This window comes from Berghia stephanieae, chromosome 1 (assembly GCF_034508935.2).
Source record: "Berghia stephanieae isolate SIO BIC M18660-M18661 chromosome 1, UCSD_Bste_1.3, whole genome shotgun sequence".
Taxonomy (NCBI): domain Eukaryota; kingdom Metazoa; phylum Mollusca; class Gastropoda; order Nudibranchia; family Aeolidiidae; genus Berghia; species Berghia stephanieae.
Window position 1 is genome coordinate 58,077,693 of NC_088360.1, and position 16,934 is coordinate 58,094,626.

General features: G+C 32.8%; 1 protein-coding gene and 1 long non-coding RNA gene across 4 annotated transcripts in view; one reads left to right on the forward strand and one right to left on the reverse strand.

Moving 5' to 3' along the window:
• The window catches only part of LOC144978323 (uncharacterized), a 30,190-nt gene extending 17,450 nt beyond the window's left edge, over positions 1-12,740 (forward strand). Inside the window, exon 3 of the long non-coding RNA XR_013646496.1 lies at positions 12,604-12,740. This is a non-coding gene — a long non-coding RNA (uncharacterized LOC144978323). The remainder of the gene's footprint in view (positions 1-12,603) is intronic.
• Positions 1-16,934, reverse strand: part of LOC144978306 (lipoxygenase homology domain-containing protein 1-like) — a gene marked incomplete at its 5' end in the record, with an annotated part of 84,041 nt that overhangs the window by 12,239 nt on the left and 54,868 nt on the right. For all 3 annotated transcript variants that reach the window (XM_078924180.1, XM_078924170.1, XM_078924188.1), the window contains 13 exon segments: positions 3,227-3,324; positions 3,701-3,858; positions 7,011-7,165; positions 7,991-8,123; positions 8,646-8,765; positions 11,522-11,685; positions 12,316-12,473; positions 12,938-13,013; positions 13,374-13,452; positions 14,001-14,155; positions 14,600-14,729; positions 15,572-15,661; positions 16,083-16,246. In XM_078924180.1, coding sequence (XP_078780306.1) covers positions 3,227-3,324; positions 3,701-3,858; positions 7,011-7,165; positions 7,991-8,123; positions 8,646-8,765; positions 11,522-11,685; positions 12,316-12,473; positions 12,938-13,013; positions 13,374-13,452; positions 14,001-14,155; positions 14,600-14,729; positions 15,572-15,661; positions 16,083-16,246 — 1,680 coding nt within the window.

Consider the following 16,934-nt stretch of genomic DNA (forward strand, 5'->3'; position numbering starts at 1 on the left):
GAGATTTCAATGCTAAGGTTGGCAAACGAGAAGAAGGGGAGAAGTGCCTTGGGTCTTATTCGAAGGGTAAACGAAATTATAACGGAGACGGAGAAAGACTGGAAAATTTTTGCGAAGATAAAGTTATTTGTCACAAACATCACATTTAATCATGCTTCTAGACACCAAACGACGTGGGTAGGACAGAGGAAAAATAAAGAAACAGGCAGTTATTAACATTTACAACTAAATTGATCTTATACTGTGCAGACAAAGAGAAAAAAATTCATAACAAATGCACGATCATACACTAGCACCTTGATAACAACAGATCATAGGTTATCTAGTTAAAACAGACTTTGTTATTGAATGGCACAAACAACCAAGAAAATAGAGCACAACAATTCAAGAACCTAAAATAAATATTACAAATATTGTCAACAACTCACGATGTCGTAAACAATACAAGCGACAACTTAATACTGAACTAAACAATTTAATGAACACCAAACGAAGTATGGTCACGTGTACAAAGTGCAAGAATAAATATTGCAATTCAAAGCGCTGGGACAACTACAATCAAACAACAACGCTGTACATATGACACCATCATTGCTCAATTATCAAACCAAAAAAAAAACATTTTTGTGAATAAGAATACAAAAAGAAGAAGAAAAACCGAAACTAGAATATGAACAAAACAAAATATTACACCGCATAAGACATAGAGTAATCGAAATTAGAACTGAAGAGTTGGACAAAAAAAAGTTGATAATATTAGTAAATGCAACAACGATCAAGCAATGTACAAAGCTGTAAGACTAATAAACCAAAGACCATTTGAAAACCCAAAGATAGAGGACGACTCGGGCAAATTAATTATTAGCCTCAATGACATTTCGAATGATCTTTTTGAATGTTATCAATTTGAGGGAGATCCCTGACCACTATTTAAACCTATTACACCAATAGAAGTGAGAAATGCTTTTAAAAGTCTAAATAACAACAGAGCACTGGAAGAAGATGGAGTATGCACTGAACTACTAAAATATGGACCACCCTTATTAGATGAACACATAGCGGACATCTTTAATAAGACTTTCAAACATCACCAGAACCTGGATATGAATAAAGGGGAGCTGATATCAATACAAAAGCAAGGAGCTGATACTGATATCAATACAAAAGCCAGGAAAACTAAAAGGATCTCAAAAGAATTTGAGACCAATTACGCTGCTTAATACAATTAGAAAATCGTTCTCCCTGATCACATTGAATAGAATTAGACAGATTGTTGAAAATTATTTATCACATTGTCAAAGCAGATTCAGGACGTAGAGAAGTACTGCAGATGTAGTTTGGACCCACAAATGTCTTGCTACTAAAACCCTGTCAAAAAATATAGAAATAGTTATAACTGGAATAAATATGTCTGCCGCCTTCAATACCATCAATTGCCAATCCTTGTTAAAGATTATGAAAGGAAGAGTTATGGAAGATGAAGTTAAATTAATCCAATTCCTTATAAGTGAAACCTGGATAACGACCAAAATAATTGGTGCCTCAGAGGATAAATCATTCCTTGGCAACATCGCCACACCACAAGGAGACAGCTGGACCCTGTTTTATTTATCATTTACCTAGAAAATGCTTTAAACAATAAGCATAAATCTGTACCTTTGGCCCAATTACGTTTTGAAAACAATCTCGAATATGCAGACGACACTGACTTTATTGTCCACAAATAAGTCAGTGTAAAAGACATCCAAAAAGCTTTACAAATACACCAACTAACTGTACGTTAATAGTGACAAAACAGATGTAACATTACTGTCAAGGAAGAAAGATGAATGGAGAGCCACGAAAAAAGTAGGATCATTGATAGGAGACATGGAAGACGTAGAAAGAAGAAAAAGTTATCGACGGTTGCACTTAATAAATTACCATATGGATTAGAAAAGATAAGATAGCATAAACACTAAAATCAAATTATACACAACCCTTGTAAAATACGTGATTATATACAACTGTGGAAAATGGGCACTGACTTGAACCGAAGAGCACAGATTAGACAGATTCCATAGAAAAAATTGAAAAGAGTCCTGAATATACGATACCCCACAAAAATAAGCAATAAAACACTGTATGAAAAATGCAATGAAAGACCCTTATCCATTCAAATCCTGGAGAAAAGATGGCGGTTTTATGGGCATATACTCAGAAGAGATGAAAATATACTAGCTAATAATAAAAGCCATGAATACTTTTTTCACATCTGGACAAGAGAAATATAAAGGCAGACCACCTACATCAATTCATACTGTCCTGAAACGCCTTAAAAATAACACAGAATTAAAATCAAAGGAAGATCTTATGAAATTAGCATCCACAGCAAAAGACAGATGATTAGAGAGGCAGCCGAGGCGTCCCGATTGGATGATTAGGAAGCTAAAGGCCTTAAGTCAGTAAGTCAGTCATTATTATTATTATCATTATTATTATTATTATTATTATTATTATTATTATTATTATTATTATTATTATTATTATTATTATTATTATTATTTTATTATTAATATTATTATTATATTATTATTATATTATTATTATTATTATTATTTTATTATTATTATTATTATTATTATCATCATTATCAGCATTATATTATTATTATTATTATTATTATTATTATTATTATTATTATTATTATTATTATTATTTATTATTATTATTATTATTATTATTATTATTATTATTATTATTATATTTTTTATTATTTTTATTATTATCATTATTATTTTCTTCTCTTCTTCTTTATTATTATTATTACTATCATTATTATTATCATTTTTATTTTTTTTCTTCTTCTTCTTCTTCTTCTTCTTCTTCTTCTTCTTCTTCTTCTTCTTCTTCTTCTTCTTCTTCTCTTTCATTATTATTATTATTATTACTATTATTATCAATTAATATTATGAATTATTATTACAATCACCATCATCAAAATCATTAAACAAAAAAAGGGACATTTGTTTAATATTCAAATAAATTAAATCTTTAAAAATGTGTCTTGCATGATTCTTGTGATTTCATGTCCTCAAAATCGAATAATTTAGATGGAAGATAGTTTGCAACTGAAAAAAAATATAATTCTATCATACCAAATGATTGTACTTTTCATTTTGTTTATTAGAATGTTTATTTGTTATGTCCAAATTCACTTTTAAATTTTGTTCGATAAGCAACAGACCTTTGTGTTCTTCTTCTTTTTCAATTTGCACAGGAACCTTTTTAGTAAGGGGAATTTCTCTTTCAATAGTCTTATCATCTTCTCCTACATCTAGCCACCTGTTGAAAAAATAGAGGTTATAATGTAGGGTTAGTTAGCATACTCAATAAAATAATAACAACCTTTGGGTGCAAGAGGATGACACTAGAGAAAGTTTACACCTTACCATGCTTGTTAAAATCTATTTACATACAGGTTACAATGTTAGGTAATAAATATAAGTATAACGGTAATTATCAGAATGTAACAATATTGAACAGTAATTATAACATGAATGGTACTTTCTATAAATTAATTTGAGTAGGTTGAAAGTCTCATGTATCATGTATGATTTGCTTGTCGATGAAAATAACAATATGATTCTTTTAAAAAAACTTGTATTTTAAAATCTATATATGAGCAGAAATATATATCATATTGAAAATAAGTGAATACCTTTCACATTCAAATATAAATTCCTCAACAGCTTCTTCAGATTCCTTGATACAAATTTGATCCAAAAACCATCCAGAGCCAGGGTTAATTCCATCATGTTTCACTTTAATTTTAGACAAGGTACCAAGATCAACGGCCTCTATACGGAACAAGTCATGCTAGGGAAAAAAGAAAGAAAGAAGGAAGTTTTAAAATAAAACAAAATTATGATTGACATTTAGAGTATTCCCTCAATGCTTTCTGACACAGTGAAATAATTGTGAAAGGTTAATCCTTTCTTTAAAAAATATAGCATTGTGGAGAACATTGTGCTTATTTGAGTCAATAAAAAAAATGATACAGTGCACAACTCTACTGAAAGATTTGACAATTAGAAATGTATTTTTTACAGATAGATAAACAGATAACTTGATTTCCTTTTATAATTTAAAGTCAGTTTGAATGTTCGTTGAGTCACACAGATATCATAAAATACGTACCGACAACACTAAACACTCTCAAAATCAACCAATTTCGTCACTGTAAAAAGTTGTCAGTTTGCGTCATCTATTTATGACATCAAGTATTATTATTACTTCCGTTGTGTTGTTGATTTAGCGGTGATCAGTGTTGTTATGTAGTAGTATGTTCTAATTGTGTGTATGTTTGTGTGTGTGTGCGTGTGTGTGTGTGTGTTTGTGTGTGTGTTGTGTGTGGTATATACATGTGTGTGTATACATGTGTGAGTGTGTGTGTGTGTTGGCATTTTTCAGCAAATCGTGGCATTCATGGTGATATTATTCACTTGATCACATGAAGGTATTTCAGTCGCCATTTTGATTCTTTTTTTACTATTAGGATTAGCTCGAGATCGAAGGATTTTTTTTCTATTAGGGTTAGTCATAAGTCTTATTAAAGGTGCTAGGGTGTTTGTTTTTCCATAAGTTAAGTAAAGGGGAGACATTCCGAAAGCTCCTACATCCCGAGTATTCTTTAAATTTGTATTTTCACCGTTGATATTTTGTCAGGCATTTATTTATTCAATTTGTCATTATGTAGAAGTATTTTAAAAACTCTAGAACAAACCTTGATAGATTTGTGAAAGTTTAAAATTTCCTAATTTGACCATTGTTTTGATTTTCGGCCGCCATTTTGATTTGTTAAGTATTGAAAGGTAGTGCAAAGCAGTCCGAGAGTTGTTTTTTTTCCATTAGGGTTAGCTCGAGAGGTTAGTCATAAGTCTTATTAAAGGTGCTAGGGTGTTTGTTTTTCCATAAGATAAGTAAAGGGGAGACATTCCGAAAGCTCCTACATCCCCAGTATTCTTTAAATTTGTATTTTCACCGTTGATCTTTTGTCAGGCGTTTATTTATTCAATTTGTCATCACTTTTTCTATTAGGGTTAGCTCGATATCGGAGTATATTTTTTTTCTATTAGGGCTAGTCATAAGTCTTAGTAAAGGTGCTAGGATGTTTGCTTTTCCATAAGTAAAGTAAAGGGGAGACATTCCAAAAGCTCCTACATCCCCAGTATAATGTATTCACTTAATGTAAATATTTATATCTCCGACATGCCAAACTGTGAAGCACTCAAACTTGGATACGCTGATGACTGGGCCTTAGCCTATCAATCAAAAAACTGGAAAGAGATTGAAGAAGTTATAAGCAGAGACACCACCCGCCTGAAACAATATTTTGATAGATGGTACCTAAAAATTAATACCACCAAATCAGTATCCACAAACTTCCACTTGAATAATCGAGAGGCAACAAAAGAACTGAAGATCACAGTCGGTAACTCAATACTACCCCCAGACCCCAATCCTAAATACCTTGGCATTACATTGGACAGACAACTAAACTATTGCAAACACATTGAAGGAACAGCAAATAAAATCGCAAAAAGAAAAAAGCCTGGCGAGAAAACTCGCAACTACCACCTGGGGAGCCTCACCACAGGTGCTGATAACGTCTGCTTTGGCACTGTGCTATAGTGTGGGAGAATACTGTGCCCCTGTTTGGATGAGGAGCCCACATGTAAATCACATTGACATCCGATTAAGAGAATCAATGAGAATTATAACAGGATGCCTCAAGTCAACTCCAACTCAGTGGCTCCCAACACTGAGCGGCATTGCACCACCAAGTTTAAGACGACAAGATGCTAATCAAAGGATGCATGCAAGAATTGACAAAGCCACAGACAACATTCCCATAAAATCAATCGTAAAGGGGGCACATTCAACAACTAGACTTAAATCGAGAAGACCTTTCCACTTAACAAAAATGGCAGACTTCAGTGTTGAGGAAAACTGGAGAGAAATGTGGAACAGGGAAACACCAAAAGGAGGAAACATCATTAAAGATCCAACCAAAAGAGTGCCTGCACTCAATAATGCCAGGAAATACTGGATTTCCTCAAACCGCCTCTTAACTGGACATGGCAGAACTGCATCAAATATGTGCAGATGGAAACTTGGAAACAGTGATACCTGCCAGAAATGTCAGGCAGCCCCAGATACCAGCGATCACATCATCCTCCACTGTCCAGTCACTAAACTTGAAGGTGGCTACGAAACCATCCTTAGGGCGGAGGAAGACTTTAGAAGCTGGGTTGACGAAATACATTTTTAGGTGTAGCCATACGCTACTACTACTATTCACGTGTTTCACTTTTAGACAGCCAAAGAGGTGATCAATTAGCATCAAATTCATAAGCGGTTAAAGTTACACAGAGTTTTCAAGTCCCCCCCAAAAATACACCATAATGAATGCCAAATAGTTCACATTGCCAGACATCACTGAAAAACGTGTTTATTTTCTTTTCAATGATTTCTCTCTCTCTCTCTCTCTCTCTCTCTCTCTCTCTCTCTCTTTCTCTCTCTCTCTCTCTCTTTCAAATCCAAGGAGACTTATTACCATTAAAACAACTTTTATTTAGTGTAATATCTACAAAATGTGCTCAAAGTATTTCATACATGGTCCCAAATCAACAGCAACATTTAAAATGAAGGATGAGACATGACACCTGTGAGGCGGTATTAATTCTTTTCCCATGACGGACAAGCTACTACGGTCCAAGTACTAATTTTATACCCAAGTATGGTGAGAGGATGTGAGTAAAAGGCCTTATCCAAGGACTCCACTTTGTGCTGCTTGCTGCAGGACTCAAACTAGGTCAGAAGATTAGCATCACACCATATGACCCACAAAGCAGCACAAAAATTAAAAGCAGCAATTAAGCTGTCGATGCAGAGTCGCAGTATATGAAAATAATACAAAGAGGCTATTTCAGAAGAATGTAAATAAGCTGATTTAATTATCAACCTACAGCTCCTGTCTCAAATTTGTTGGCATTTGTTCGAGATCCATGAAGATGTCTCCAACCTGTATCCCCATGTTCTCCATGAATCTGTATGTAGACATTGGCCTGTGTCCCTGAACCGTTGCTGCTCCCTGTGTACGCATCTACAAGGTAGTCTCTGACTGGATCCACAAAATATAAAAGTATATAAAAGAATACTTTGACATGGGGAGAGGGAGAGATAGCGAGAGAGAGAGAGAGAGAGAGAGAGAGAGAGAGAGAGAGAGAGAGAGAGAGAGAGAGAGAGAGAGAGAGAGAGAGAGAGAGAAAGAGATGATTTTTGTAAGGGTAGATCATGTGAGACCCAACTCATCAATATACTTGAACAAATAAGAACAGCAATAGATGTAAGGAAACAAAGAGATTTAATAGTACTTGATTTTTCAAAACCATATCTCACAAACGGCTTATTAGAAATTAGGAAACCTGATGAATCAGTTTCACTAAATTCTCACAAGACCCAGCTAGTTTATAATTGGTTCAAAGATTGGCTGTGTGATCGGGCTCAAGAGGTGGTGCTTGATGGAAAAACAAGTGAAAACCCCACAGTGCTATCTGGAGTGCCAAAAGGGAACTGTATTGAGGCCACTTTGCTTCCTCATTTTTATAAATGATTTGGGAAAAAATCTATCTAATGAAACAAATCTTAAATTGTTTGCAGACGATAATCTCTTTCCTAGACTCACTGACACAATGGTCAAACATGTGTCAAATGAATTTCCATCCTGCAAAAATACTCAAAATAGTAACTTGAAGATGCTCTTATATCATATCAAGTTTCAAGTAAACACCCCCCCCCCCCCCAAAAAAAAAAAAAGGATAGAATGTAAAAACATAATTTTAATTGTATCTTTAATTTTGACGTCAATCTCCACCAAGAAAAACACAATAAACTTGACTACAATATGTTGGGCATTCCCTACTCTATTCATTTGATTTCCACTTACCAACCAACATTTGAGACATGTTTTCATTCTTGACAGGGAATTCCTTCCAGAAGTCATGGTCGTCTTCCATTCTCACCCATTGGTGCATCTCAAACTCATACTCCTTGCCACTTCTTGAATCTTTAACCGTCATCTAGAGTGAATATAAACATGTAGTAGTCTGAAGTCAAAACCTATACAAATCATATATTAAAGTGATTAATGTTCTTAAAATAAGTGATTAAAATAGTAACTTGAAGATGCTCTTATATCATATCAAGTTTCAAGTAAACCAAAAAAAAAAAAAGGATAGAATGTAAAAATATAGTTTTAATTGTATATTTAATTTAAAAAAAGAAAAGATAATTTAATAGACAATGAATGACACATCGCATAACACTTTTAGCTAGTCAGATCTATTTCAAGATCCCACTCATTGCTCTGTATAACAGTGGGCCAGAAATAAAGACACAATTGTATACAGATTGAAACACGCTATTTTGCAAGCTATGGATTCCCTACTTTAAAACTTCGTAAAATAATGAATATGAAATACGCAATATGTAGTGTCCTCTAAATATTATCATACTTAGTTTTTCTTTTCTTTTTTTTCTTCTTTTTGGCAAGGGAGGGGTGGTTTGGACTATATTACTTACTTTTGACCGTATTAACTCACCATTTCAGGGAACCAAGATGGACAGGAATAGAGATCTGAATACCATTCTTGCTCCTTTCCTTGTGAATCAAACCCAATTCTCACTTTGAACAAATCACCCAGCTCTCCGTCTGAATGAACCTGATAATTGAGAGTATGCGGTTAGACTAAGGGAGTTAATTTTGTGACATTTTACATGGTTTAGTCCCTTGATTGAAGCATAGATTTCTTCAAAATGGCGACCAATCCTTTTACCACAATGGACACTGTATCGAAAAAAAGCTTGAATGCGTGAAAGACATTGATCCATACGACATAAAATGGGAAAACTGGACAAAGACTTATCCTCCAATCACGTACCATCATATCTATCTATTTATTTATCTATTATCATTAATTATTATTATTATTATATTATTATTATTTATTATTATTATTATTATTATTATTATTATTATATTATTATATATATTATTATTATTATATTATTATATTATTATTATTATTATTATTATTATTATTATTATTATTATTATTATTATTATTATTATTATTATTATATTATTATTATTATTATTATTATTATTATTATTATTATTATTATTATTAATTATTATTATTATTATTATTATTATTATTATTATTATTATTATTATTATTATTATTATTTATTATTATTATTATTATTATTATTATTATTATTATTATTATTATTATATATTATTATTATTATTATTATTATTATTATTATTATTATTATTATTATTATTATTATTATTATCATTATTATTAGTATTATTATTATTATTATTATTATATATGATGATGATGAATGATGATGATGATGATGATGATGATGATTTTCTTTTCTTCTTCTTCTTCTTCTCTTCTTCTTCTTCTTCTTTCTTTTCTTTCTTCATTTTCTTTTCTTCTTATTATTATTATTGTTATTATTATATAATATATGTTAATATATATAATAATAATAATAATAATAATAATAATAATAATAATAGTAATAATAATAATAATAATAATAATAATAATAATAATAATAATAATAATAATAATAATAATAATAATAATAATAATAATAATAATAATTATTACCATCATCACCATCATCATCATCATATGATGATGATGATTATTATTATTATTTATGTGACCCTCCGCCCCGAACGGGGGGGGGGGGAGGGAGAGAGAGAGAGAGAGAGAGAGAGAGAGAGGAGAGAGAGAGAGAGAGAGAGAGAGAGAGAGAGAGAGAGAGAGAGACTGCTTGTATGTGCATTGTAGAGGGCGGGAGCTAAATAGAATAAAGATATAAATATGTGTGTGTGTGTGTGTGTGTTTATGTGTGTGTTTGCATGTGTGAAAGAAACACGAGGGAGACAAAGAGAGAGAGAGAGAGAGAGAGAGAGAGAGAGAGAGAGAGAGAGAGAGAGAGAGGCTGGTAGGCAAAGAAAGGGGGAAAAGGAGAGAGGGGGTGGAACAAAGAATAGTGATAGTATAAGAAAGCCATTCGTTTCAAAAGAAGTCAAAGTCAATCAATGGGAAACATATTGACCAATGAGATCGCAATTTAAAAAATGGGACTGGTCAAATGATTTGTTGCATTGTTTCCATTTTGAGTCAGATGACAGCTTGAAGAGGAGGGGGTGGGGCTTAATTTGTAATGACTTACATGAAATCATATAATTGAATCTTCTTGTTTGAGCTGCAACCTCGAGTTATTTAGGACCTGCCACTCGTTATCACAACCCCTTGTGGTCAATTATCATCTATTAAACTCTCCTCCCCTTTTTCTTTTGGTTCACTCCCATTGTTTATTGACTCAAAAGAGCCCTTCCTCCTTCCCATTCCCAATGAATACACGATAAAACGAACCCCTCTCTCTCTCTCTCTCTCTCTCTCTCTCTCTCTCTCTCTCTCTCTCTCTCTCTCTCTCTCTCTCTCTCTCTCTTCTTATTTATTTATTTTTTTTTTAAAATATATCTCTCTCCATCCATCTCTCTCGCTCTCTGTTTGTTACTGACTTTCTCTCTCTCTCTCTCTCTCTCTCTCTCTCTCTCTCTCTCTCTCTCTCTCTCTCTCTCTTTCTCATGTAAACAACTACGCGATAGAAAGTTACAGTGCTCTTAGTGTAAGGGAAGTAACCGTGGATGGTAAATGCGTGACGTCATCGGCATACTCCCAATAAAATGATATAAATACACATATACTACTTCTACTACTACTACTTCATCTTACTATGCTCTTTTCGAGGGAGATGAATAGTTATGGAGGGGGCCACAATGATGTCCTTATTCTTTGTTTTCATATAAACCAACTGACTTAGTCAGACTAAGCATTACTATTCATGTTACATATCCAAAAAAAAAAAAATACTTTCCTGATAGTGTGGAGTGTATTTTTAAAGGTCTCAATATCAATTTTGAGAAATTGGGAGGCAGGAAGATTTTATAGCGTTTCTCTTTGTTAGAAATTCTGGGACAGAATTTGCTTTCTTACAAATAAATATTTTGTTCTATCGATTGAAGTTTGCTATAAATAATAATAACTATTATTGATTGGATATTATCACACCATCGTTTTGTTTTTTGTCTGCCCCTGGCCCATTTGCCATATTTTGGCTTGCCAGTGTTTTTGGTTCGTTTTTTCAGATTTCCAATCCACTTGATTTATTGCTGCTCAATATTTTGCAGCACTGGGACTACTCCAATTCTTTCTCTTTGTTCCTCATTATATCTCTTCGGGTAACCTTGATGGCTTTTCTCAGTCATCTCATTTCTGTTAATGTATTTTTTTCCATTGTGTCTTACCATGAGTTTTACAATAAAACTTAGCTCTTGGTGGCCAAAGTGTTGATAAGAAGACAAATCATATTTAAAACTTACCTCAAATTGCTGCGCCTGTCCCTCGACAAAGTGCTCTTTGTCCTTTTCACCAATCGTCAGATGTTCACTATGGCCATTTTCTCCATATAAAATTACTATGATGGTAGCATTGGTTCCATGACCAACACCATTACCTGTCATCACTGTAATGTGAAATGTTGTCCCTGGAATAACAGTCAAAGTTTACAAATCAATTACAGACAAATCAGCAATATTAATAATCATGATAATAGATGCCAGTTATTTAGCATATTTAAAAACAATTTACACAGGCTTTGTAAGCTTCACACGAAACGATAAAACATATTCAACTAATTAAAATATTTAATCAATTCTAGATTTCATATTTTTTTAAATTATAGAAACACTGACATGTCAAAAATATAAACATTTGTTCACAACATTAAAAATAAATAATTTAATGTGAATTTGAACCCGTCTTTTGAACCCAAGTCTTTCACATGCCTGTCGGGCACTCTATGGACCCTTTGGACTTCCGCCTATTTTAACAGAAATTACTTTTATTTTAATTATCAGGATTCTAATACTGGAAATCATTTTTAAACTAAGTTGATATATATAGATGAAAATATAAAATAAATGAATAAATACGTATAAAAATTGAATGTCAAGTAGTTGAGCCTTAATTTATGATTTTAAAGACAAAGGCAAAATGCGGGTTTCACAACATACAATTGACAAGACTTCTCGAATGTCATTATTATAATGTGTGAATAATACTTGTTACCTAAGTTCTAAGTATCTATAAAACAACAAATAAAAAGCATTAATACCTTTCACTGGTGGAGAGGGTGGTGGCTGTGTCATTGTTTCCTCTTCTGTTGTTTCATTCAATTGAACAGCAGATGTTAACGGCTCTGTAACATCATCACTACCATTCAAGTATAATGTCACCATCGTCTCACCATCCCCTTGACTTGCATCTAACCATCTAATATACAAAAAAATACCCCAAAAAACAAGAACCCAAAATGTATTAGTATCCAAAGCCCAAAGCTATTTTTTACGACAATTAATTATTTCTAACACTGAATCTCATTGTTCTACTGATGATATTTCAGGTAAAAAAAGAATAAATGAATAAAGAGAATACAGAAAAGACTCTAAACCATACAGCATTACAACTGAAAAATAACTCCATCTAACACAACATGGCATTGGACCAGAGCTCATAGGCCTCCACATTAGAGAAACAACAATGACAACAACAACAACAGAGAAAAATAATTGCATGTTCTTATAGCAAATAATTCTTATGGACTGATTAATTATATTCAGGGTTTATTTTTCTATAAATTCAATGTATGTTCTTTGAAACTAATACGTGAACGGTTCATAGCAAGACAAAAGGTTCAGAGTTAAAAAATAAACAAATCAGAGTAGAAATGGACTTACCTGTTGCATCCAAATATATAATCCTCTTCTTCATTATCTGGTCTGACTGTCACTTTGTTTAGAAACCATCCTGACTCTGAGTAATGCATATATTAAAAAAACACATCCAGTTACGTCTCTATTATGTGATTTATTAAAAATAACATGAATATATATTTCTGAACTTTTGAATAGTTAACAATCTTCAATCGCATAATAATGATGAGATTTGAGTATATCTTTAAAAATTAAGTGGGGTAGGGGGGGGGGTAGAGAGATGGAGAGATATAGAAAGATAGATTGATAGATAGATAGATAGAGAGAGAGAGAGAGAGAGAGAGAGAGAGAGAGAGAGATAAAGAGAGAGAGAGAGAGAGAAAGAGAGAGAGAGAGAGAGAGAGAGAGAGAGAGAGAGAGAGAGAGAGAGAGTCAAATGAACAATTATGGAATTCCTTACCAGGTTTGGGATCTGTATGGCCTATGGTGACACTATCAAGATTCATAAGACTCACAGCCTCGACGTAGAAAGTGTCAGACTATGAGAAATGAATGAAATTAAGATTAAATAAAAAAAGTTTGGATCTTCATTATATAGTGCTTTGTGTTTATGAGAGAAAATCACACAACGTAATATATTATCACTGCTTGGTTTAATCCAAGTACCTTTAAGAATCTAAGACATTTGTTTAAGATGCTTTGCCAAAGACCAAGATCTGACTATTTCAGTAGAGCACATTTCTACTGAACACACTTGTAATTGACAGAATAACAAATGCCTGTCTACGCTCTTTTTAAAAATTATCATTATGCCAATAAAATGCATGTAGCAAACAAGATACAAGAACCCGATGGTTTAAGAAACTCATGGTTATATCCGAACATGGGTACCATGACTAAAATAATGAACTCCTGACCTTACAAACTATTTTTCTATTGGAAGGCTACGAGCAGACCTCCATTTAAAAGACTTTGTTTTGTCTAGGAGTTTATATCTGTGCTCTACTATATCAACCTATGCAGTATTTAAAGTTAAAGTTGATGGAACCAAATCGGTAATTGATATCAAGTATATTATAACGCATACCTGTCCTTGTTGAAACTTGGGCATCATCGTTCTTGTGTCTTTCAAAAATCGATATCCTGTACTTCCCATTTGTCCATTCAGCTGGATTAAAATTGGTGCAAAGGTGCCGGCATTCTCTGCATCCCCGGTCTCAACTGTAACTTTGTATTTTAAAACTGAAAAAAAAATCATTGAGAGAAGGATTCACCTTGAAATGCCATTCACACATACACACATACATACAAACAAACACACAAACAGAATAAAGAGAGAGAGAGAGAGAGAGAGAGAGAGAGAGAGAGAGAGAGAGAGAGAGAGAGAGAGAGTGTGTGTGTGTGTGTGTGAGAGAGAGAGAGAGAGAGAGAGAGAGAGAGAGAGAGAGAGAGAGAGAGAGAGAGAGAGAGAGAGAGAGAGGATACTAACAAAAAGAGGGAATCGGATATATTCAACAACCAAAAGGAATCATATTTAAAAAACAATCAATACCATTCAACAAGAGCATCACGCAGTTATTCATCAATATTTCTCAATACTGGAAATGAGAATAAGAGGTTAAAAGGCTAATTCAGGTCAACTGGTATTAAATAGTTTATGTCATCTAAGATTGTTGGTTGTTAAACCTGGCAAAATGAAGACTCCTGGCCAAACAACGGGAAACTCCTTCCATCCATCAGACACATCATTGACTTGTACTGGCTCATCCATGGAAAACCAAAATGTATCTTGAGTGTCTTTGTCTTCCATTTTGATCTGTCAATTACCAAATTGTTATTGTTACTTTTTGGAAATAATTTTATTGTGCCGTAAGCAATTTTTCTAAGTCACTGAGACACTACACTGTGGTCAAAAAATATTTGAAGATTCTAAGTTTCAATAAAACAGCCATTTTTTGGATTAGCAATTGACCGGCATATTTCAAATTCCAGTCATGAAGATGAAATCGATTCAAAATCAAAACAATGAAAATCTAGATCCAATTCTTTTGTCATTTGAGAGAAATTTTCGAAAATGGTATGCCATATTCACTGTTCTGGATTATCTGTTACTAATACAAATATGCTGCCTAAAACTATGATGCCACATATTACTTTACTACAAACCTGAAACATCAGTCATCTGTCTTAACTGATCACAACAAAGCAGTTTCTTTTTCTATGGATTTTTATTATTTTGTACCCATTTCATAAACTAAATAAAAAGGAATTACTTTCAGCATATAAACTCAGGTTCCCCAATTATTTGCACAAATCGAATTTAAATGCTTCATGTCAGTGAAGGATATAAGCAAAGATAGGAAAGAGAAGGACAACAGTCCTGCTCAAAGGGTGGTTGCAATCATTCCTACTTCAAAAGAGTAAATAGAAGGAGGGGTAAACTCCAACTAAATAGGTTGAAAATAGCTTTAAAATCAATTTCATGCCAGCAAAAAACTTGTTCTAATTTATCTTAAATGACACATAATAATAATAATAATAATAATAATAATAATAATAATAATAATAATAATAATAATAATAATAATAATAATAATAATAATAATAATAATAATAATAATAATAATAATAATCATAATAATAATAATAAATTCTTACCTTCTTCAGATGCCAAGATTTCTCTGCAGAATTGTCATCAAATCCAATCCTCATTTTGATCAATTCTCCAATGTCCTCGCATAGATTGATCTGATAGAGATAAAATGTAAACTGTTTATTCAAGAGACCTTGACAGAGTATCAATTTTATTCACTGTTTAGTGCAGGAATTAAAAGCTGTTGCGATAATTTTAATCCTCTTTTTATTCTTGACATTACATACTCTATAAAAAAATATATGTACTTTGATATTAGTATAAGATACTTTAAAATATATGATTTTCAAAGTCTAGGCCAATGAGTATGTTGTTATTTACTTTGAAATGACACCAATGAGCAATCTTCTATGGGGTTTCTCCAAATCTTCTAAATGAGCCCCTCCCCACCAAGGAGTAAATTATGGACACCTCAGCTGCTGGTACTTTGTCAGAGATTAAGAGAATAATGACAAAATAAATTGTCCAAACCAAGAATTGAAATAAACTTTAGGTAACAGGTACCGTCTATATTACCTCCATATTGTCAGTCATCCCTGCCTGGAAAGGCTTCTCTCTCTTTGCCTTTAGAGGAATTGGGTCGCTCTCACCCTTGGTACCACTGAACACGATTAGGACATCATCAACTATTCCATTAGTACCTAGGTCACCTGTCACTGTCTCAACATTCCATTGTCCTCCTAGGAATTAGAATCATAGTAAGGATTATGTTTTGTCTTATAAATGCTTTTACTCTTGCAGGCAACCAACTGAGAATGGATTTATGTCTTTATTTAATCTTATTTCTAAACAGAATTTCTTAAGAAAAATATGTATCAAATGCACGATTTCACTTTCATTGAAATCTTTGCATTAACATTCTTAAACAAAGATTTTCTTTAAAATAACCATAAAAACCAAAAAAACCTTGAGCTTTCATACAGCTTAAGATCCACTTAATGTGCTCAATACGCTTTACAAGGGATCCAAAGACTAATAACAACACTTATCATGAAGGACTAGACAAGATGCCTGTGAGACGTGATTACATATTTGTTTTTATGACAGAGAACATGCTGTTACCAACCAGTTACTCATTTTACACCTGAGTGCTTGAGAGAATGAATGAAATGAATAAAGAGCCTTTTTCAAGAACTAATTTTTGCGTCACCAAGGGTGGGATCCAACCAACAACCACTAGTCTGAAGGCAAGTGTCATAACACAAGACCACAAAGATTAGATGGATCTACAGAAAAAAAAATTTGAAACTGGCTGTTCTCACCAATTTTCCTCTAATACCCTTGTATAAAGATAACAATTAAGATGAAAACTTTTTGTTAGACTGTGTATTGATCACAGTGAGATAATTATGATTTTATCTCCTCCCC